The 22,677-nt window shown below is 34.3% G+C and overlaps 2 protein-coding genes, 1 long non-coding RNA gene and 2 pseudogenes across 4 annotated transcripts; 4 read left to right on the top strand and 1 right to left on the bottom strand.

The window, feature by feature from the left end:
* Positions 1-3,977: 3,977 nt before the first annotated feature.
* LOC143538581 (uncharacterized) lies at positions 3,978-4,515 on the top strand. The gene is made up of 2 exons (XR_013136269.1): positions 3,978-4,233; positions 4,365-4,515. It is a non-coding gene; the product is annotated as an uncharacterized LOC143538581 (long non-coding RNA).
* Positions 4,516-5,621: 1,106 nt separating this feature from the next.
* On the top strand, positions 5,622-6,230 carry LOC143538569 (stress-response A/B barrel domain-containing protein UP3 pseudogene; annotated as a pseudogene).
* Positions 6,231-6,397: 167 nt separating this feature from the next.
* LOC143538596 (uncharacterized) lies at positions 6,398-9,463 on the bottom strand. 2 transcript variants are annotated; one of them, XM_077032113.1, is made up of 10 exons: positions 9,415-9,463; positions 9,221-9,284; positions 9,049-9,101; positions 8,339-8,405; positions 7,833-8,244; positions 7,706-7,758; positions 7,335-7,395; positions 7,156-7,247; positions 6,796-7,032; positions 6,398-6,697 (listed from the first exon to the last, which is right to left on the bottom strand). In XM_077032113.1, exons 5-10 carry the CDS (start codon positions 7,897-7,899, stop codon positions 6,548-6,550), a joined length of 660 nt encoding a protein of 219 aa, XP_076888228.1. In that variant the 5' UTR covers positions 7,900-8,244; positions 8,339-8,405; positions 9,049-9,101; positions 9,221-9,284; positions 9,415-9,463; the 3' UTR covers positions 6,398-6,547. The 2 variants fall into 2 exon arrangements, with proteins under 2 accessions (XP_076888228.1, XP_076888229.1); XM_077032114.1 differs by having other exon boundaries at positions 9,221-9,281; positions 9,415-9,453.
* Positions 9,464-12,712: 3,249 nt separating this feature from the next.
* On the top strand, positions 12,713-13,628 carry LOC143538580 (vacuolar protein sorting-associated protein 28 homolog 1 pseudogene; annotated as a pseudogene).
* A 1,291-nt stretch (positions 13,629-14,919) lies between these two features.
* Positions 14,920-22,400, top strand: LOC143538595 (protein CTR9 homolog). The gene is made up of 24 exons (XM_077032112.1): positions 14,920-15,191; positions 15,987-16,053; positions 16,142-16,336; positions 16,521-16,621; positions 16,889-16,942; positions 17,063-17,179; positions 17,343-17,406; positions 17,489-17,703; positions 17,843-17,927; positions 18,226-18,326; positions 18,418-18,510; positions 18,581-18,649; positions 18,963-19,055; positions 19,146-19,460; positions 19,622-19,702; positions 19,811-19,969; positions 20,076-20,171; positions 20,435-20,536; positions 20,635-20,742; positions 20,818-21,042; positions 21,129-21,395; positions 21,477-21,548; positions 21,646-21,933; positions 22,028-22,400. The coding sequence occupies exons 1-24, from the start codon at positions 15,048-15,050 to the stop codon at positions 22,160-22,162; spliced, it is 3,246 nt and encodes a 1,081-aa protein (XP_076888227.1). The 5' UTR covers positions 14,920-15,047; the 3' UTR covers positions 22,163-22,400.
* Positions 22,401-22,677: the final 277 nt, after the last annotated feature.

Below are 22,677 nucleotides of genomic sequence, written 5' to 3'. Positions count from 1 at the left end.
TAAGATAAAAGTGAGAAGCATTTGACCATTTTCTTTTTTTTTTTGATAATTATTTTGTATAACTCACTCTAGTGTATAATTAAATTCATCTGGATTAAATATGGATTTTTCTATAGACACCAGGCTTTTTAGAAAAGCAATGGTAATACGCCATGTTAATTTTTGGCCTGGTGTCCCTAGTAGTACCCTTACGAAATGCCCTAGTTAACATTGAACTTACAGGAATAAATGGATTTCAAAAAGCATAAATGAAGTCCAACACGCATAAATGGATTTAAAAACACTTAAATGGATTCCAAAGAGCCTAAATGGACGTCAAAATGCAAATATGAATTTCAAAACGCATAAACGAACATCAAAATGCATGAACAGACGTCAAAACGCATAAAGGGCTTCAAAACGCATAAACAGACTTCAAAACGCATAAAGGACTTCAAAACGCATAAACAGACTCCAAAACGCATAAACAGACTTCAAAACGCATAAACAGACTTCAAAACGCATACACTGACTTCAAAACGCATAAACAGGCTTCAAAACGCATAAACAGACTTCAAAACGCAAAAACGGACGTCAATACGCATAATGGAGTCTAAAATGCATAAACAGACATCAAAACGCACAAACATGGTTCAAAACACATAAATGGATGCAAAAAACACGAACGAACTTTATTATACTCTTATTAAAATACAAAACGTGCATTTACAGGATTTGAACTCCCCGTCTTTAAGGACACAACAATAAATTATTGGTTTTATAATTATATCTCTACTAATTTTTTTATTTTGTGTATTGTAATGGAATAAGTTATAGAATAAAGTAATATAATGCAAGAAATAAAAAAAAAATGAAAAAGCATTATAGTGGCATTTGATAAAGAGATGTTTTTGTGAATAGCGACCCAATAACATGACGATTAAAGGTTCTTACTTTTTTGGCTGGAACTCACATGTAGAAACATGAAATGAATCTGACCTGATCCATGATGATGTTCCCTGGTCTTCGAGATGAACGAACCACGACTTGGGGGGCTTGTAGAGGTATGGTACTAAACCGGCTTACGACCTTAATTTATTATGTTTGGCTTGTTTTATTATATGGGCTAATACAATATTATTGGGCTGATGGGGTTTTGTGGAGGTAACCCTAACTGGGCTAGGCCCATTAGGGTACCATGATGGTGGCCATGAGGCTCCCTATATAAGGAGGTCTCCACCTCCTTATTAAGGGTTGGTTGTTCTCAATAAGAGCCACCACCATAACCATTTTTGTGTCTGTAAACAAGAGATCCTTGAGATTTCTTAGCAGTCACCTCCACACCCCCAAAAACCATTGCAGATCTTAAGCTACCGGAGAAGAAGATCGAGTCATGGTTCGTTCATCTCGAAGACCGGGGAACATTGTCATGGATCAGGTCAGATTCATTTCATGTTTCTACATCACCTTAACAACACTTATGTTCTTTCCCCCTTGTCTTTTCTATAAATGGTAATTACGTGACACTATTTTCTATATACTTTATAGATTAAGACTTACAATACATTTTAAATCATATACATGCATGCATTTCCTTTATGAAAATCATTACAATAATTAGTTTATTTGGGTTTTGTATATAAACGTGAGAGATTTCTTTAGTGTAATTGTATATTTGTATTAACTCGTCGACCAATATATTATCTTAATATATTAAGTAAGCCAGGAGGAGTGGGGTACGTTTTTTTTTAAGTTATATTGAAAATTCATCAATAAAATGAATTTTCGGATTTTGTCACACATAAAATATAAGTCAAAATAAATGAGGTTTTAATGAAATTCAAAATGTTAACCGATAAAGGCCATACCGCTCGTTTGGTTGAATACACTCTCATCTTTCGTTATTGAATTCACCAAAATTACATACTCATCTGAGTTTTATCCGACTGATTAATTTGAAGAACCACCAAATAATTTAAATATGAAAGCGTATACAACTCTCAGATAATCTGTTTTATTAATCACAAAATTCCCAACAAAACAGGTCAAAAATATACAAAAGTAGCCCACTTGCATAAAAGAAAGTGAAAAATCATGTTTGCACATTTTAAAGTATTTTTGTGATACACCAACGTTAGGTAGATAATGCATTTACGGATACATAATATAAAAGCAAAACTTAAAAAAAAAATATTATTTATATAGTTTTCTCTCTCTTTGTGTTTTTGATCCTATTCAAATGTTTACGTACAATAATTGAAGAAACCTAATCGGCTAAGCAGGACCACGAAATGGAATCTTAGAATTTCTTTAATACAAAGATTTTTTCGGGGTATTTGACGTTATACTTTAGCTGAATATTCTTTTAAACTTGAATTGTATTATGCAATATAATATAAAGTTTTTTTGGTGTCGATAGCTGGTGGTGACAATCCAAAGAATCTTTTTGTGAAAATGAGATATTGTTTGTGTTTTATTTGAAGACTTTGCGGGAAGAATATCCACACAATTGTTGAAAATGAGACTAAGGTCCTGTTTGTTTTTGTCTCTTTTATCTGAATAGAGGAAAACGTCTGATTCGGTTAGACGTAATCAGACGTGGGGCTGTTTGTTTTTTTTCTGGCATTAAGAGGCTCAGCGTCTTAATAGCATCTGAACCAGTAAGAGCTTTTGGTGGGTCTAAAAACCTCTTAACCCAAAAAAAACATACGTTTGTCTCCGGCCTCCATTAACTTCTAACCCGGAGACTAGGCTCCATCTCCGACGACTAGAGGTTCGTCTCTAGCCTCCACCTCTTAATGATTCAGATTTCAGACATTTGAACCACCTCTTAACATTCAGATGTGGTATTCAGATTCAGACTTAAATCTCTAAAAAAAACAAACGGGGCCTAATGTGGAATAAATTAACCATGAGATAAAATAGTTAAGGCTTTGTATGGTATTAGTCATGGGGTAACTGAATGAATGGGAGAATACCGTTAATGAAGGAACATAACGAGAATAAAAATCATTACATTTATTTGTCCAGTTTGATTATCATATGAGAATGCATTAATTATTAATATGTGTTGGTTGGTATCATAAAAAAACAAGATGAATACAATTCATAAAAAATAACAAAAATACCCCTTTCTATAAAAATACCATTTCACAAAGCTATTATGAAAATCGGGAAATCAAGAAGAAAAACTGAGGAGTGAAAAAAAAAAACTTGGATGACGTAATTCAAAATAATATAAAAATTAAAAACATATAAATTGGTTTGTACAAAAGGGTCAAGTTATTCTACAAAGGGGGTAAAAAATAAGAAGGGTGAGAAGGATTATCACCCATTGAATCAAATCTCAAACAAAATCAATGGTTTAAAAATGGGCGATGACAATTTTGTAATATTAGAGACAATCAAGGGCAAACTCTTACATCTCAAATAAGAATACGAACTGTTTTCTTCAATCATCTTCTTCACTTCTCTTCACTATTATTATTCACTTTTTCCTCTGAACACAAACCTTACCATCTTCATTATGCTATTTGAATCTCAAATAACCTCCATCGCGAATCAATGGCCACATCTCCATCAATGGCGACATCTCCATGGCGACATCTCCATCGCGAAAAACAACTTCAAAAATGTTCCATTTTCTTTATTTTTTCCTCTGAACACAAATTGTTGCATCTCCATTATTCGATTCAAATCTCAACTGAACCTTCTTCACAAATCAATGGCGTCATCTCCGACGGCGGCAATCGAACCTCCGACTGAATCACCGTCTCAGATGCGACACTTCAGAATTCGTTACTTGAAGAACAACCTATTGACACTAAAAAGAGAAAGGAAACAAGAAAAAAATGTTCCAAAGAAGCGAAATACAACTTCAAACAACGACGATACATTTTAGGTTTTATTTTTCATTGTGTCTAACGTGTCTTATTGTGTTATTGTGTGATATACGATCATTTGTGTGTGTGTGTATAAACATTATTATGTCATTGTTCAGTTAGACTATTGTGTTATTGTGTGATATAAGATCATATGTGTGAGTGTATAAACATTATTGTGTCATTATGCAGTTAGACTATTATGTTATTGTGCATAAGATGAGTCATGTGAATATGACACAATGGAAACAGAGTCTGGTAAATATAACACAATGGATACAGAGTCTGGTAAATATAACACAATGAAAACACAGTCAGGTAAATATAACACAATGAAAACAGAGTCTGGTAAATATAACACAATAGAGACATGGTGTGGTAAATATAACACAATAGACAATAGAGACAGAGTCTGAAACAACATTATTGTGCCATTGTGCAGTTAGACTATTGCGTTATTGTGTATAAGATGAGTCATGTGAATATGACACAACGAAAACAGAGTCTGGTAAATATAACACAATGGAAACAGCGTCTGGTAAATATAACACAATGGAAACAACGTCTGGTAAATATAACACAATGGAAACAGCGTCTGGTAAATATAACACAATGGAAACAGCGCCTGGTAAATATAACACAATGGAAACAGAGTCTGGTAATATAACACAATGGAAACAACATATTACACAATGAACAACAAAAAAACACAATTAAAAAAACCCATTAATTTTATTTTTATTTTTATATAACAATATGATACTCATATTAAAGATAAAAAAACGCTTATTATTATTGTGAATTTTTTTTTTAAAAAATAATGTCGTATGAAAAAGTTATGGACATTTTAAAATGATGGAAGAATTGATATGTGTCTTGCATGTGGAGAGAGAAAGTAAATAAAGGTGGTTTATTACCTTCATGCCTTTTTCATCAATTTTTATTTATTAAATTAATCTCACCATTCAAATTTAAATCAATGGACTAGATTCCTTCTCACCTTTATCATTTTTGTTGTCCTTTGTATTTTAACTTGACCCTGTACGAAATTAAAATTGTTTAAAAGTTATAAAAAATGATTTTTAGCGTTATTATATTTTAATTTTTCAAATAATGTTTTTTTGATTCCATTCAATCATAATTATGAGATTTTTAATATTTTTTAAATTTACTGCTTTAAGGGACTTTTATAAAAACATAAAGTATGTTAATCTTTTTATGTATCAAAATTTTGTCAAGTACTTTCTCATGAGAAAATATATTATATGTTGGTTTTTAATGTGATTATGTGAAGAAGTTGTTAAGATCTTCCTATAAAAGTTCTGTTTTCTTAATTTTGTTTATATGCAGTTAATTATTTTAACTGCATACCTGTCTCTTTATTATAATTGGATCACTTTATTTTAAAAAAAAATTATTTTATATTATATAACCAAAATTTGAATATGAATATGGTATTTACTATTTAGAATTGTTGATATTTTTTTAGCGTGGGCCTAATAAGGGCTGGCCCCGCCCAGTAAGTTAAGCATTTAAGTAAAGAATGGAAACTTAAGATGTGGTATAAGAAGAAACTTTTCTTTAGATAATAAGATAAAGTGGCCCAATAGGCCCAAAATAACATTTTGACTTGACTTTTGTCCATGTTGTTAAATTCGTTATCTAGACTCCAGAGCAGTTGGCCAGTTGCACACCACAAACAAACCACCTGACTGTTACCAAAGTCACCTCCATTCTCCACGGTCCACCACAACGATCGGAATGTCTATCGATCACGTCGTCCTCCTCAACGTCAAACCCGACGTTGAGTCTACTAAAGTCGAAACCATAATAAACGGAATTAACGGATTGACTTCACTCAACCTTGCAGTGCACTTGAGGGCTGGATCACTCATCCAATGTGCATCTACTTCACTTAACTTCAGTCACATGGTTTATGGGCGGTTTAGTTCAAATGATGATCTGCAAGTCTACAACTATCATCCAGAGCACATGAAGGTTGCCAAGAACACACAACCATTGATTGATGATGCCATGGTTGTTGACTGGATATCCAATGGTGTTAGTGATCCGATGAAGCCAGGATCGGTGATGAGAGTTACGTTATTGAAGTTAAAGGAGGATTTGGTTGAAAATGAGAAACGTAAGTTAGTTGAAGGAATTATAAGCGAGCTTAAAACGAGTGACGATGTAAGTGTTGGTGAGGATATTTCTCGTGTTATGGCGAAGGGGTATTTGATCGGTATGATCACTGTTTTTCCTGATTTGGAGGCTTTGGATTCAGCTGCAGATGTGGCAAGTACATCGAAAGTGAAGGATTTTATAGAGAGCGAGATGGTGGTTGATTATGTTGTCCCGTCGTCCCTGTAGGCTGCAAAACACTGATAGCTTGTCTGTATGATGAATGTTTGATTATAATGATATATCATATCTTAAATGTTCTGTGTATGATGCATAAGTTAAATTATAATACTAGTTTCCTATATATTGAGGGTTTAAATTAGTGTAAACATAACTTTCATATATATTATTATACCATAATACCAGTCTCTTTTACATTTCTCAATCCAGTAACTGTTGATCAATTTATAGCAAAAAATGTGAAGTACAAAACACGAGTTCTTAAGAATCAAGTCAAAATTTCATCATGTGTGGAAAAAAAAATGCATAGCAAAAATAAATAGAAATCACAAGTCATTAATGCCGTCTAAGATGGAGTCGATGTCCGGAGTGATAATGGCACGCTTATTCAGTTCACCAATATTGCAACAACTTTTCTCTTCGGTGTGAATGGCAACGACATCCTGAGCAAAACTACAGTCTAGTCCTCCAGTAACCTGCATTAGATTAAATCATTTGATTCAGGCTATACATATATTGTGTTCAAAGTTCAAACAAAAAATAGTTCTTTTCAAAACTTTTGTTAAGCACTCACATCATACAGATGGTCGCCTAATTTGAGCTTTACAGCACCACTCTTGTACACCAACATTTTACCCATTAACCCTGCAGGAAGTTCACTCAAACCGGAACCTTTGGGAAGTGGTTCTGTACCTTTGTCCGGTCTTGAGCTCGAACCGGTCCCACTATCCTCTGGCTTCACATAGTGCTTTGGTAAGGGCAATGTTGGTGGCAATTGTATGAAGAACAATTTCTTTTCCAAGTCTTCGTTCTGAAACGGTACAATAATCAATATTCGTTTTTTGATTTGGTGCAATTTTATGTGTCAAGAACCTATATCCACTTTACGTCCTACTTTGAAATTAATCAAGCTCACGACTTAAAAATAACTAACCATTAAACCGAGTTCTTCTGCTGCATTTGTAGATGAATCGTTGTGAATTTTGGTTTCTGAATCATCCTTGAATTCTTGTTCGTTAAGAAGCTCTACCAGGGTTACAAGAAATGATTATAATTAGTTATTAGTTATAAGTTATATAACCTAGTATGCAAATGCAAAAAGAGGAATCATACCGGGATTTCCTGAGTATGGCATCCTTATAGGTAGAGTAACAGGATAGTACTTGTTATAATCCTGCATTATAGTTCAGAAAAAAAACATGAAAATATGAAGCATTAAGATATTAGACAGAAAACAGTTTTGTAAGGGAAAGTTTGGCAATTATTCGTTTTAAAAATGAAATTCGTTTGGTAAATTAGTGATAAGTCACATAAGCAAGAAACCGGTCATCAGGTGATCATATTATCCATCTAAAAAAAGGTATAACTTCGGTTGGGACATTATTAAGCGTGATTATCAAAACGGACCACTCGCCTAAGTGTGTTGCTATTCTAAGGCATTAGCAATTTTCAGAAACATAAAAGTAGAGTTGTATTTCACCTACCCATGGATCCTTGTAATCATTTATTCCCGTGTCTGTCGTGGCAGCATCACCACCTGGATAAAACACGTTTGGTGATAGGAAACTATACTAATGGTTAACACGGTAGATAGAAGAATGAATTAATTACCTTCAGATTTGAGACCAGCAGGACCAAAATTAAATGATGAAACCCGTGGCTGTGGGGCTGTAATCATGGTACATAGAAAGACTTATATTAGCACTGCTTATAGCAGATAAGCAGTTTGGACAAGCAATAACAATACAATAAGTAGATAAACAGTTTTAATAAGCAGAATGAAATAAGAATAAAATAAGCTTATACTGCCAGGTTCATAAATCAGATTATCAGAATAAAATAAGGTTATACTGCCATCAACTACTAAGCTGCATTGAGAAACAAAAATGATAACATCACAATGAACTTATACAATTGTTTTAACTTAACTTGCTTATAAGCTATAAACACCAAAAGCGAGAGGGAAAAAGAGAATGTTACCCGTAATTTCAGGTTTTATAAATTTCGGCTTTTTAACATTTTCCTGCAAATGAACAGAACATATTGCTAAAACAAATGGAACGGAAACTGTTGAAAAAATAGCACGAGTACAGTTTTAACTCAAAAAGAGGACATACACTGAGACGTTTCATCAACAGTTGTTGAACCTTCTTGTCGTCCTCATCAATCTCCTCAACCTTCTCCCTAAACAAACAATGTATTTGACAATTGAGTAAGCCTTTTTCTATATGTATGATTAAAATCACTCAACTAGATATGGAACCATTAGGGCTGTAAACGAACCAAACATTTGACGAACAGGGAGTTCGTTTATGTTCGTTCGTTTAATAAATGAATGAACATGAACAAGGAGTTTCGTTTAATCACCTAAGTTAACGAACACGAACAAATGCCATTTTTGTTTAGTTGTGTTCGTGGACGTCGGAATGTTCGATAAAGTGCTTGTTTACATTCGGTTACGTCTGTTTATGTTCGATTGTTCGTTAACGCTTGTTCCTATAAAGTTTTTTTTTTTAACGACTTTAATTTATAATCATCTTATCATATACAATTTAATTATAAACTTTTAACAGAAAATATATATGATTACTATGTGATTAATTCATATATAACTAACATACAAATATGAATGCTAACAAACCACCAACAAAAACTTGGTAGCCGGATCGAACCATTGACACTCGTGTAATGTGTCATGTGTTCGTGAACTGTTCACTTGCCCGATAATAGCTTAAAGAAGACCTACAGCCCTGGTAATCATCATAATATATAAATATGATACAGCACACAAACCCTAGGCATTCATATTATAAAAATCATAACTCACTGTTTAGGTAAAACTAGCTTTTGGTCTCTGCGAGGAGGTGCTTTCGGCATAAACTACATATCAAAACCAACAGTTAACAATCATGTAATCATTATGCATTTGCAAAACATAAGCTTATATATATTATTATTATTTTTAAATAATAATAATAAGTATGAAGAGCAGAAGAGACCTTTCTTCTTTGGACAGGCTTCTTCTCATCCTTCATCATTGCCAACAACTTCAATTGAATCCTCCTATTAATCAAACAAACTAATAATAATAATCAATATATATATATATACACATATATATATAAAACTAATCGAAACTTGATCTGTTTGAATATTTAAAATACTTAAATGATGAATGAATGAGGTTTGTTACTTAATCCGTGATTGCCGGCGAGCTGATGGGCGGTTTCCGGTGACGAAAGTGATCAAAGGTGGTGGTGGTGGTGGTGGCGGCTGATATTATCGTCGGATTTATAGCGGTAAAGTTCCCAAATTTGTTACAGGGTTATATTACAAAACAAGTCCCTGCATATACTATTATGCCTGTTTTTATTTACTCGGTTTTAAGTTTTGCCGTTTTGAACTTCTGGTTCACTTATCCAAAACTTATTGATGGAGGAAGATCGAGATATTAACGTATATATAAGTTTATAACACTGTTTTTTTTATTGGAGGGTGGTTGGCCGTCCCTTGTTCTTTCATTGTGGGTTCGATAACGGTTTATGTGACAATGATATACCATAAATTATTCAAGTGATTATGATGGTTAACCGGTTACCAAATTATTATGTTAATGTATACGTGGATTTTAATTATAACGTGTTTTATTGACAATTAATGTATAAGAAATTTATGTGTGATTATTGTTAGGGCCCAAATTTTATAGTCGGATCTATGCTCAGGATCCCGAATATGTTCAGGATTCTCGAATAAGTTAAGTTTCCTGAGTATTAATGCTAATAAATAGATATTTCCCTCTTGGTGTTGATTTATAATTGCAGGTATTAATTGTTGATTTACTCCATGCGAAATACACGGTTGGTGGTTACATAAAACGTGTGGAATTAGTTATAACAGCTAGGATTAAGGGCCAAGTAATGGTTGATGGTTAAATGTTGACTATTATCCTGAAATCTCGCACTTATAATTAATATTAGCACGTGGGGACCACATTTGATGAATAACTCCCAAAAGAATCGGTCAAAGACGTGGGATGAACATTGAAGAACGTGGATAGACTCAAAAAAGAGTTCCCCAACGGCTGTATTGGAAGACTCTTTCAGTTACGGGATACTCGGAGAGTTAGTTAGGGATTTCAACATATCCTGCCAATACAAGTATTCTGAGGATTATACTTCGGGATATACAATTGTCCTTTATTATTTTTGTTTGCAGATAAGACCACGTGTTTTATGTGCTAATAAGAACGTGGGTTTGTAACGGATATTAATGAGGCTTCGTCAACTCAAACGTGGGCAGCAATGAAGACTTAGTCTAGGGTTTCCGGAATAATCGGAATAACAGTTGTAATCTTCTTATTATAAATATGATCTGATAGTATTGTTAGGTGACACACAACTCAATTGTTAGCTACTAGTACTCATTGTATCACCTAGCTTACGATCACTTATCAGCTCCAACACTTTGTATTCACCGATTTCATTATTAATAATATTGACTGTGATAGTTTTCACCATCCGGGGGTTTTTTGTGCTGGAGATCATAATAATTAAGCGTTAATTCGACCAAAAGTTACGTCCATAATCCTTAACCGAAGCAAATTCGACTAAGGATTAAGTTGTAAACTCTTGACCGAAACGAAGACTATTATAATCAAGGGTTTTTTCCCTCGTAATCATATCTTTGTGTTCGATCTTTTTACCATTAAGCACCTAACGTCACACACTAATCTGATCAAAAGTTAGTTGTTAATTTTTGACCGAAACAATTATTATATTTAATTTATTTTATTTTATATATAGTAAATGAGAACTTTGGCGACGTAATCACGTGTTTGGTCCCATAAAACTTATGGTTGCTAATAATTAACTCCTAACAAAATATCTCGAGGTTGATTTCCCGGTTCATCAACTACCCGACATTGATAAAAAGTCAAAAATTCATTTTCCGGTTAGCATTAGACATCAAGAACATGAGATTTCTACATTGATTTGTAGAACCAAAACAAAGAGTTAACGAATTCTTTTTGGATGGGTATTACTGGAAATGACTACAACCAAAACGAAAATTCAAATAAATGATAGAAAGTGAAAGTCATTTTTAAAAAATACACGTAAACATAACTTGAGATATAAATAAAATCCCAAAAATTATAATGTAGTCATTAATAAATTAGTATTCCATTTTCTTATAATAAATAAATTCTTTTTTGAACGAGCAAGAAAGAATTTTGTTTATGAATATATTTTGTTTGATGCTGCTTTTTGTTTCGTATGCCCTATTTTTAGTAGGTTACAGATTCCTTGCTTTTTAGATAGTTTGCTATCTATGTATTCCTAAGTGTATTTGCTTGTAGGATGTATGTTTACTCTGATAACATGTATGTAGCTTTATGAGCTGGGGGTCTCTCTGGAAGCAGCCTCTCTATTCTCACGGATAGAGGAAAGACTTGCCTACATCCCACCCACCCCCGACCCTACCGATAGCTATGCGGTGGGATATACAGGGCTTGATTGATTGATTGATTTTTTGAACGAGCAACTAATCCTCCAATTGAGTTGGTGACTTAATTCATCACACTCGTCTTTCGATACCAGGAAAACCCTCACCTAAGGTTAACGCGAGTATGGTAAGAAAAACTCATTTAGTTAAATGATCCAATCAGTGAACGTCACCTAATCTCCAATCATATGCTTCCGAAACTAACATTGAGGGGATGTTTGGGATTCCTTATTTTATCTTCTTATAACTTTTCAATAAGTTAGGGGGTGTTTGGAATTGCTTATTTTCACTAATTAATAACTTATAAACTTTTTGAAAAATAATACGGCATTCGGGATTGTTTATATTGTGAGAGAAAAAGTTTGAATCCCAAACACCCCTTAATAAGTTATACCCATAGGACATAAATCAAAAGTTGGTGACATAAAATCAAATCGATTGCATCAGAAGCTGGTTGACCCTTATAATAATAAATCATCAAGATAACTCCAAAGATAATAAGGAAAGGAGAAAAATACCTCATCCGATTGAGTTACTTTAATCTTCAATCCCCTAACGACCCGGTTTTTCCTCTTAATGAGTCATTCGTTTCTCTTATTTGATTTTCATTCCAATTGTTAGTTAGTAGTTGATCGATCTTTCTTCTTGTACCTATGTTTTTATTCATGATCTAGGCTTCTTTCTTACAACTATATTTTCATTATTACCCGCAAACGGGCGGCTTGCTTTCAAAGTTGATTGATACACGTTTCAGTGTTTGCTAAAACCAAACTCATTATTATTTACTTGATTTCTGCATGCATAACTTGTCTTCATACTGCACTATTACATATTATGCATATAAAATTGATTACAAATTGATGATGATTCTAGTTATAGCTGCACTTGTGTTGTTTCTTTATAATTCATTCTATACTTATTATTATTATTATTATTATTATACAAACTGATTTCTAATGCTTGCTCATATATACATGGTTTGCTATTTTGCATTGTTCATGTAAGTTTAATTGTGTATGTACACGTTTTAGGTTGAGTATTACACGATGGAAGTCAAACTATGGAGTGACAAACGTGAGAGGGAAATGTACGACAATTTCGCGGAGCTGTATGCCATCGTCAAGGCTACAGAAAAGCTCGAAAAGGCCTACGTTAGAGATATTATCTCATCAGCTGATTATGAAACCGAGTGTCAAAAACTCATAGCTCATTTTAAAACATTGTCATCAACACTAAAAGATATTGTCCCCAGTATTGAAAGGTTTCATGATACTTACAAAATGGACTGCCCGGAGGCAATCAACCGCCTGTTGATCTCCGGTGTGCCTGCTACCGTGGAGCACAGGGCGGCAGCTGCCGCCTCTGGGGTGACATCTGCTGCGATTGTGGCGGAATGCGTGCAAAATTTCATTACTGCAATGGATTCATTGAAGCTGAACATGACTGCAGTTGATCAAGTTTTCCCTTTGCTTTCTGATTTGTCTGGTTCGTTAAACAAATTGTCGATTTTGCCCGCGGATTTTGAAGGGAAGACTAAGATGAAGGAGTGGATCGGGCGGCTGGCGAAGATGGGGGCTGCAGATGAGTTGACCGAGCAGCAGGCTAGGCAGCTTCATTTCGACCTGGAATCGTCTTATAATTCGTTTATGGCTGCGTTGCCGACAACCGGAGCTTAATTCTGATGTGTGCTTGAGTTTGAGGTAATCTTTTAAAGAGAAAAATATTTCACAGTTATTAGTTTGGTTTGATTATGTGTTTGAAATACTGGCTATGGAGTATGTCTTGATTGATGTAGGGGCTGTTTGTGAATGTTTGTAAGGATAGATGATATCTATTTTACTTTTGTGAAGTCTTTTGAGTTTGACATTTATCTATGTTATGCATATAATATATATTTCTGGTTGTAAGATGATTCTCCTTGTTACAGTAAAGCTATTTTGATTGTATGTAAGGAGATAAGAAATTTAGATAAAGGACTTAATTGACTTGAATATCAATAATCGACTAAGGAAGTCTCCGATTTTCTCAAGGATCTGTCACCTCGGTGCAATAAAAAGGTAATACAAGGAGTTTTCATTAGTACGTGTTGGTTCATTTGGCAAGCGAGAAATAAGAAGGTTTTCAACAACATGCAAGACTCCACAAACAATGTTTTGGAGGAGTTGAAGGCACAAATGTGCATTTGGTTGTTTTTATTTTATGGTTGTTTGATCTACATGTACTTAAGTCTTTTTCAGCTTTTGCATCTTGCTAAGCATTTTATCACTATTAGGCTAAAGCACGTTGGTTTTGTGGAGTGAGACTGTTAGTTGAGGTTGTAAACCGTAATTCTTAATCAAAGCCAGTCATCTAACATAAGTCAAAATAAAGTACTACATTACTATGATAATAATCTCTCAAACTTGTCTAAAGTCAAACCCGAAGTTCATGTTTGCCCAACCGAAACCTATGTCATCATCTATCTCTCATTAAATAGCTAACGAATGACACCGATCACGCTAGACCCTGCCTTTTGCTACTTGAGACATTACACCCCGAATACATATTAAAACAAGTCAATCTATGCCCACGAGTTTTAAACAGTTCATAAACATACTTTCGTCATATTCAAATTCATGTCACTAAAAAACATATTTGCCCACACCATTCACAACCACTGTGACCCGACACCTGAGTTAGAACACTTTGACGTGTTCGTTGTTCACATTGATCATGTCCATTCAACCTAGTTTGAAGACAAAACACATAAGCAAACATTCGATCATATGCCTCACATCACATATGCAATCAATTAATATGCACGACACTTTAAAACATCAACATTCGTTAAATCAATCAACTCATGCACACTAACTCCAAAATTCTTAAAAGCTTATATGTATTAGCGTCATTAACATTTAATGACTTAAAAATTATATCATTACAATCCAGATGCAAGTTTTAAATAAGAAGATACATTCCATAATTAAAAATAGAGGCGGGGATGCGAATGTGGCTGGCGGCGATTGACAGTTGGAAGCTAAAGACAAACTAACGATACACGGTTGAAATTCCGTACGAGGTATCAATAAACCCGAATTGCCATATCTATTTAAAAAATTTTAAAAGTTAAAACAAAAAAAAGGAAAGGTTACCTCTCAAGTTTTAATATATATAAACTCCTAATAATCCCTAAACACCACAATAATATTATTATCGTTAAACCTGTTCTTAAATCCTTCCTAATTCTTTCTTCTTCATTCGTATATACAAATACAAATTCATTCCTTCCGACGAGACGAGCAGAGCAATTGAAACCCTAATAATAATTAATTAAGGGTGGTAATGGCGGCGTGTGTTTATATTCCGGTGCAGAATTCAGAGGAGGAAGTACGAGTGGCTTTGGACCAGCTTCCTCGAGATGCAACTGATATCCTTGACATCCTTAAGGCCGAGCAAGCTCCTCTCGATCTCTGGCTCATTATCGCGGTTAGTTATTCTGTAATTCTAATGTAATTGTATTCTATCTGGTTTAGTGATGTGGATCTAGGTTAGGTTAGGAGAATTAATCATAATTATGTGTTTGATTCAATTAGAGTTTGTATATAGAGTTTAATTTGAAATTGTTTTGAGCTTAATAGGTCAAACATTCAAGTCTCTCCTTATGTGGATTTAGGTTATGAGAATCATGTGTTTGATCGAATTTGAGGATTACATAACTTCATACCAGTACATGTCACACTACACAGTTATGTATCAACACTGTGAAGCTCATAGGGCTAAATTTGAATGTAATTTGAAATTGGAAAGAAAATCTCTAATAAGTTGTTTTAGGTCTTAAAATTTTGGTAGGGTAGGTTCAGACATAGTTGTTAAAGGCATATGGCTCTTAAAATACGGGGGCTCAAGATAAGCAAGGCGTGTAGCGTAAAGCACTATTTTGAGGGGTTTTAGACACGTTTAACGCCCAGTCTAGGATGATTTCAGACCAGTTTGCCGAAATATTTAGGACTTGGATAGAGTCTCACCCAAAGGTCGAGGGATTGCCTGAATGGCAGCAAGGCTCTTTCCCTGCACCTTGCCACGCTTGACAGCCTAGGCTCATGTTCGAAGGGTTTGTGATGACATAGGGTTCAGAACTGTCAACATGCTTATTCAAGAAGGCGATTCATGTAGGAATTAGTATATAAAAAATAGGTTTACATAATGAATTGTGTGAGCTTGCATGTTACCAGTTGCTAGTTGAATTATATATTTTTTTTAAAATATATTGATTTGGTGCAGAGGGAGTACTTTAAGCAAGGAAAGATCGAGCAGTTCCGTCAAATTCTGGAAGAAGGATCCAGTCCTGGTATATAATGTTACCTTAATGTTATGTTACTGTAAAAATAATTTGTCAAACTTTTGAATGGTGTCATTGTGATCTGTTTGCTATGCAGAGATTGATGAGTATTATGCGGATGTTAGATATGAAAGAATTGCCATCTTAAATGCTCTAGGGGCCTATTATAGCTACCTTGGGAAAATCGAGACAAAACAAAGAGAGAAGGAAGAACATTTTATTTTGGCAACTCAGTACTACAACAAAGCTTCTAGAATTGATATGCATGAGCCTTCTACTTGGATTGGCAAAGGTAACATAATGAGCTTTCTGTGGCACATCACATATCAGTTTAAGCCAACCATACAGTACAAATTTTCAATTGGTGTCAATTTACTGACGAAACATAAGAGTTAATAGACCAACTAGGTTCTTCTATATGCATTAATGCACTGGATCCCATAAAAGTTGTAGTTATGGTATACGTTTGGTTACAGGTCAACTTTTACTTGGAAAGGGTGATGTGGATCAGGCTTTTGCTGCATTTAAGATTGTGTTAGATGGAGACCGAGATAATATTCCTGCTCTTCTTGGTCAGGTATATGCAAATTACTTTTCTTCTTAAATTGAATCCTGGTTTGTTCATTGAGTTTGTATTGTAGAAAAAAGTACAAAGTTATATGAACTGCGTTGACAGTGTTAGAGCGAGTCAAATTCTTATCTGTTTTTTTATCACAAGTTCCAATAGTTCTTTCAAGTTTTGAAAAGTGTCATATGCATATTTATTTAATGCTTTTTATGCTTATCAACCAAAAATTTAGCTTTTTGTAGCTATAAACTGATCACATAGCTTGAATTAATGCAGGCTTGTGTTGAATTCAACCGTGGGAAATACTCCAATTCTTTGGAGATGTACAAGGTTCTTTTACTATCTTGCATGGTTTTTCATTTGATTCTCTAGATTTATAACAATATGTTACACCTATGTACCCCACTAGATTTTAATTATGTTATTCTAATTTTGCAATTCCTTTGAAAGAGGGTCTTGCAAGTCTATCCTGGATGTCCTGCAGCCGTACGACTTGGCATAGGTCTTTGTCGCTACAAATTAGGTCAGTTTGAGAGGGCCAAACAAGCATTTGAGCGTGTGCTGCAGGTAAGTCATACCAAAATAATAATAATAATAATAATAATAATAATAATAATAATAATAATAATAATATAATAATAATAATAATAATAACAATAAAACACTTTTTACATGTCATTGTTCCTTATACAACATCTGCTTTTAATGTCTAATTACTTTTTAACTGCAGTTGGATCCAGAAAATGTTGAGGCACTTGTGGCACTTGGAATTGTGGATTTACAATCTAATGAAGGTTGGCCTTACCTTGTTGATGCAGTAATATTTATTAAGTTTGTTAATTTTTTTTTGTCTAACCGTCATGTTGTTGGTTGTAGCTTCTGGCATTAGAGGGGCAATGGAAAAGATGCGAAGAGCCTTTGATATTTATCCGTACTGTGCAACGGCACTAAATTATCTGGCAAATCATTTCTTTTTCACTGGTCAACATTTTCTAGTTGAGCAGCTGACTGAAACAGCTCTTGCTGCTACTACTCATGGCTCAACAAGGGCACATTCTTATTATAACCTCGCACGATCATATCATACCAAGGTTTGGTCATTTTTTGTCATTCATTTGCAACATCTTGATTTTGCATCTCGTAGCTATTCAAATCTTACAAGGTGCTAAGTATTCATCACTTGTCCAAACTTTCAAAATAAGCTTTGGCTCTTTTTTTCCTGGAATGCAGGGTGATTATGAAAAAGCTGGACTATACTACATGGCATCTGTAAAGGAAGTCAATAAGCCACAAGAGTTCATTTTACCTTTTTATGGTTCGTTAAGTAATCTCACAAATTTAGTTTTTACTTTTTAAGTCACACTCATGATTCTTTGTCCCATTTTTGCTTAGGAGCAAAATGTTTCATCTTACCTTTTCTTTTCTGACATATACTTGTTCATTATGCTTTCTGTTAGCTCTCATTTGCATAGTTTTCATAGGGTACTTATTGTTTTTGGTAGAACTATGGTTTAGAAATGTATAGACGCAAGTCATACACTATATTCTCTTATTAATTGGTAATGGTTTCAAAATATATAGGATAAACATCTTACATCTGTATACCGAAACAGGTCTGGGACAAGTACAACTAAAATTGGGAGACTTTAAAAGCTCTCTATCAAATTTTGAGAAAGTCTTGGAAGTTTATCCTGAAAATTGTGGGACATTAAAGGCAAGTGAAAAAGCGAGTTTGCTATAAGTTCCACATAATATCCCACTTTCTACAACATTTTAGTTACTGAATTTGGACTTCTTTGATGCAGGCTGTTGCTCACATTTATCTTCAGCTTAACCAGACTACTAAGGCTCATGAAGCTTTGAAGAAAGCCACCAGAATTGATCCTAGAGACCCTGAGGTGATGTTAGTTACCATTATCCAGAAGTTATGTTACTTGCACTTTTTTCATTTGGTTAACTATGGTGCAGGGCTTTCTTGATCTTGGAGAATTATTGATTTCAAGCGATTCTGGAGCCGCTTTAGATGCATATAAAAGCGTATGAAACCACTATCCTTTTCTTTCCTGTATTGTTGCAATATCATTACTGTGCTGCATCCTTTTTAGTTCGACTTCTGGTTTGTTATCAGACCACTACGAATTAAACTCGCTGCTGTTTTCTAAGGTTTTGAGAGTAAATGGTTTTTCTGTAGTTTGTTTTCTATATATTGTAGTTCACTAGTTTCATCATTATCTTGTTTTCAAGTTAGTTATTAGTCAAGTTTAAAATTCTACATAAGTATTGCTTTTATCGTGATATCCATGTTTTACATCGCTGGTTTAAAACTTGATTTTCTTATTTCTTCTGATAGGCACGTAATCTTTTAAAGAAGGCAAATGAAGAAGTATCCATCGAGCTTCTCAACAATATTGGTGTTCTCCATTTTGAAAAAGGAGAATTTGAGGTTTGTTTGTCCCCCCTTCTTATGTTCGTCTATTTTGAGTTTATTTTAAAGTGCAATTAAAATATCTTGATGTCATGTGTTTTTTGTCAGCTTGCCTTACAAACCTTTAAAGAAGCACTTGGTGATGGAATATGGCTCAAATTAATAGATACTGAACCACAATCTGACTCTATTGGTGGTTCACTCTCTGACCCTATTAGAAACGCACTATATCAACCAATTGATTCCAGTTTAGCTACTCGAAAGTATAAAGATACACAATTGTTTCATAATCTTGAGAAAAATGGCATTTCTGTGGATTTACCATGGGATAAGGTTACAACGTTGTCCAACCTTGCTAGACTGTTTGAGCAGTTGCATAAAACCGAGACTGCTAGCTTATTGTACCGTTTGATATTGTTTAAGGTAATTTCATGAGCGTTAATGTGATCTTATTTCGTTTTCTGATGAAGAACCTAACATTGAAAGGCAGTTATGCTAGTTTTGCTAATTATTATTAAAATTTTTCATATTGAATGGATTGATATATATTTTTTTAACATCTTCACTTTATTTTTGGGCCTCAGTTTCCAGAGTATGTAGACACTTACTTAAGGCTTGCTGCTATTGCTAAATCACGGAATAATGTTTCATTAAGCATTGAATTGGTTCTTAACCTTTTCTTGAACATCTTTATTTACATTTTTATTTTATTATCTTCATTTCTAAATGTCAACAATGTGATTTTGTTTTCCTTTTTTTTTGTTAAATTGTAGATTCATGATGCACTGCAAGTTGATGACAAAAACCCGGACGCATTATGCATGCTGGGTGACTTAGAGCTTAAAAATGATGACTGGCTCAAGGCAAAAGATACCTTTCGTGCAGCAAAAGATGCATCTAATGGAAAAGATTCTTATGCTACTCTTTGTTTGGTAATTATTTTTCTGAAACATATATTGAATTAGTTTTGCGATAGCTACTTTAATCATGTGCAGAATTTTAGACTAATAAATCATGTTAAATGTGTGTTGGATTTAGGGGAACTGGAACTACTTTGCAGCAATCAGATCTGAGAAAAGAGCTCCTAAGTTGGAAGCAACTCATCTGGAAAAAGCAAAAGAATTATACACAAAGGTTTGATAGCTTATACTTTTTCCTGATTTTATCAATCGGCTTTCAGTTATGCACAAAATAACTACATTTTTATCAATGATATCCGCAAGAAACTTGCATTTTGTTACCAATTGTGGCAGTGACTGACTTGTTCAGTTAGTAAACAAGTCACCTTTTTGCCGATTTCCCCAAAATTGCTGACATGGCATCTTATTTGTCATTTTAGTCTTATAGCATATATGTAATAATTATAATAAAAATCATTGTGATTTATCAACTTTCAGGTTTTGGTAGAGCATCCAGCTAATATGTATGCTGCCAATGGTGCTGGTGTGGTGTTGGCTGAAAAAGGTCAATTTGATATTGCAAAGGAGCTTTTTACACAGGTTAGCTTAGTTTTTACAAATACTTTGTTATAGACTAAAGTTGTTACTCAGTTTATTGTTTTTTTATTCATTTTTTCTTTGAAAATTGAAAATTGTAGGTTCAAGAAGCTGCAAGTGGAAGTGTTTTTGTCCAGATGCCAGATGTGTGGATAAATTTGGCACATGTTCATTTTGCTCAAGGCAACTTTCCACTGGCCATTAAAATGGTACCCTACACACTTTACCCTGCATTTTATTTTCTTGTTATTATTTGATGTTAATAAATATATTCTTTTTTGCAGTACCAAAATTGTCTGCGCAAGTTTTATTACAACACGGACAATCAAATCCTTCTGTATCTAGCCCGCACACATTATGAAGCTGAACAGTGGCAAGACTGTAAAAAGACTTTACTGAAAGCCATCCATTTGGCACCTTCAAATTACACATTAAGATTCGACACAGGTGTCGCACTGCAGAAATTCTCAGCATCAACGTTACAAAAAACAAAAAAAACTGTTGATGAGGTGACTGATAAAAACAATAATCTTTCAAAGTTTTTATTGTCATTCATATTCATAAACATGAAATAGTCCAAATGTTTTTTTAATAGGTGCGTGCAACGGTTGCTGAGCTTAAGAACGCTGTTCGTCTATTTAGTCAGTTATCAGCAGCTTCAAATCTACAATTTCACGGATTTGATGAAAAGAAAATTGAAACTCATGTTGGATATTGCAAGCATTTGCTTGAGGCTGCAAAAGTGCATTGTGATGCTGCTGAGCTGGAAGATCAACAAAATAGACATAGACTAGAACTTGCTCGCCAAGCAGCAATACGCGAGGAAGAGAGTCGGCTGGCTGAAGAACAGAAGAAAGTCAAGGTCAGTTCACTTAGTTATGGCTTATACTTTATTAAACTTATTATTATTTGCGTATACGTTTATATTGTGTTGAAATCACAGTTGGAAAAACGAAAACAAGAGGATGAGCTGAAGAAAGTGATGCAACAAGAACAACATCTAGAGCGTATTAAGGTTAGTCATCTGCAATTTGAAATAAAAATGACAAAAAAAAAGATGCCATGTCAGCAATTGTTGAAAAGTCGCAAAAAATGTGAACTTGTTGGTGCAGGAACACTGGAAGAGTAGCGGGTCAAAGCGAAAAGATAGGGCTCAAAGCGGAGACGAGGAGGGTGGCGGTGAGAGAAGGAGAAGAAAAGGTAGCAGCAAAAAGAGGAAGAGAGACAAGAAAACAGAAACTCAGATGGATGATCAAGATGAATATGAATATGATAACACCACCACTAATTATTATGAACCGGAGAATCAAGTCAATAACCAGGTCAATGATGATGCTGATGATCCACAGGATCTACTTGCGGCTGCTGGCCTTGAAGATTCTGATGCTGAGAATGACCCGGTAATCTCTCTCTCTCTCTCTCTCTCTCTCTCTCTCACACACACACACACACACACAAACATTGCTGATCTTTGTTCTGCTTTGTGTGGTGAAGGCTGCACCTTCAGCAGGAAGAAGAATAAGGGGATGGTCAGAATCCGAAGATGACGAGGCAGAAAAGAGGCCGCCCAGTTCTAGTCCCGTTAAAGACAACTCTGTTGATATGCAACTTAGTGAAGGAGAAATATGAAGTTTTCATTACAATAATAGGTCAGTTTCGTCTTTACTAGTCATTTGAATTCCAACATAACTTAGGTCTAAAATTATTGTATCTGTGTAACTTTAGAAAGTATGATGTGGATATGCTCTGGGTTAAGATAAGCTTAAAGTTTATATTTAGTTCTTGGTCAGTTTGTCTTTCACTTCTTACCATGAATTTCTTATAGTATCCATTTCGACAGTAATATTCATCCAATGATGTGCTTGTTTTTTTTAATAATGTAAGTGATACATATAGATTAAGTACCTTGCTGATCGTCTTTCTAGTATAGTACCTGCTAACATCTTGAGATTTATTATCGATGGTAGAAAAGCAAAAAAATATCTAAAAACCATTGATTGATAATAAATCTCAAGTTGTTAGCAGGTAGTATACTGGAAAGACAATCAGCAAGGTACTTAATCTATCAAGTTTGGTGGTACATTGAATATGTTGTCTGTCTTGGAGTGGTGTGCAGGTGTGGTGTCAGGTATGTATTACAGTCA

This window comes from Bidens hawaiensis, unplaced genomic scaffold (genome assembly GCF_021521415.1).
Source record: "Bidens hawaiensis isolate Kalapana, Puna unplaced genomic scaffold, B.hawaiensis_p1.1 tig00011646_1, whole genome shotgun sequence".
Classification (NCBI taxonomy): Eukaryota; Viridiplantae; Streptophyta; class Magnoliopsida; order Asterales; family Asteraceae; genus Bidens; species Bidens hawaiensis.
The sequence above is the reverse complement of the archived record's forward strand: the minus strand, read 5'-3'. Positions and strand labels throughout refer to the sequence as shown.

Excerpts from the sequence above, each read along its gene's own strand:
- LOC143538596 (XM_077032113.1), bottom strand. The coding sequence starts at position 7,899 with ATGATTACAGCCCCACAGCCACGGGTTTCATCATTTAATTTTGGTCCT. Across the intron at positions 7,396-7,705 it reads ATGATTACAAGGATCCATGG|GATTATAACAAGTACTATCC; the intron begins GTAGGTGAAATA and ends ACTATAATGCAG. Across the intron at positions 7,033-7,155 it reads CAGAAGAACTCGGTTTAATG|AACGAAGACTTGGAAAAGAA; the intron begins GTTAGTTATTTT and ends GTACCGTTTCAG.
- LOC143538595 (XM_077032112.1), top strand. The coding sequence starts at position 15,048 with ATGGCGGCGTGTGTTTATATTCCGGTGCAGAATTCAGAGGAGGAAGTA. Across the intron at positions 16,054-16,141 it reads GGAAGAAGGATCCAGTCCTG|AGATTGATGAGTATTATGCG; the intron begins GTATATAATGTT and ends TTTGCTATGCAG. Across the intron at positions 16,622-16,888 it reads TTCCTGCTCTTCTTGGTCAG|GCTTGTGTTGAATTCAACCG; the intron begins GTATATGCAAAT and ends GAATTAATGCAG.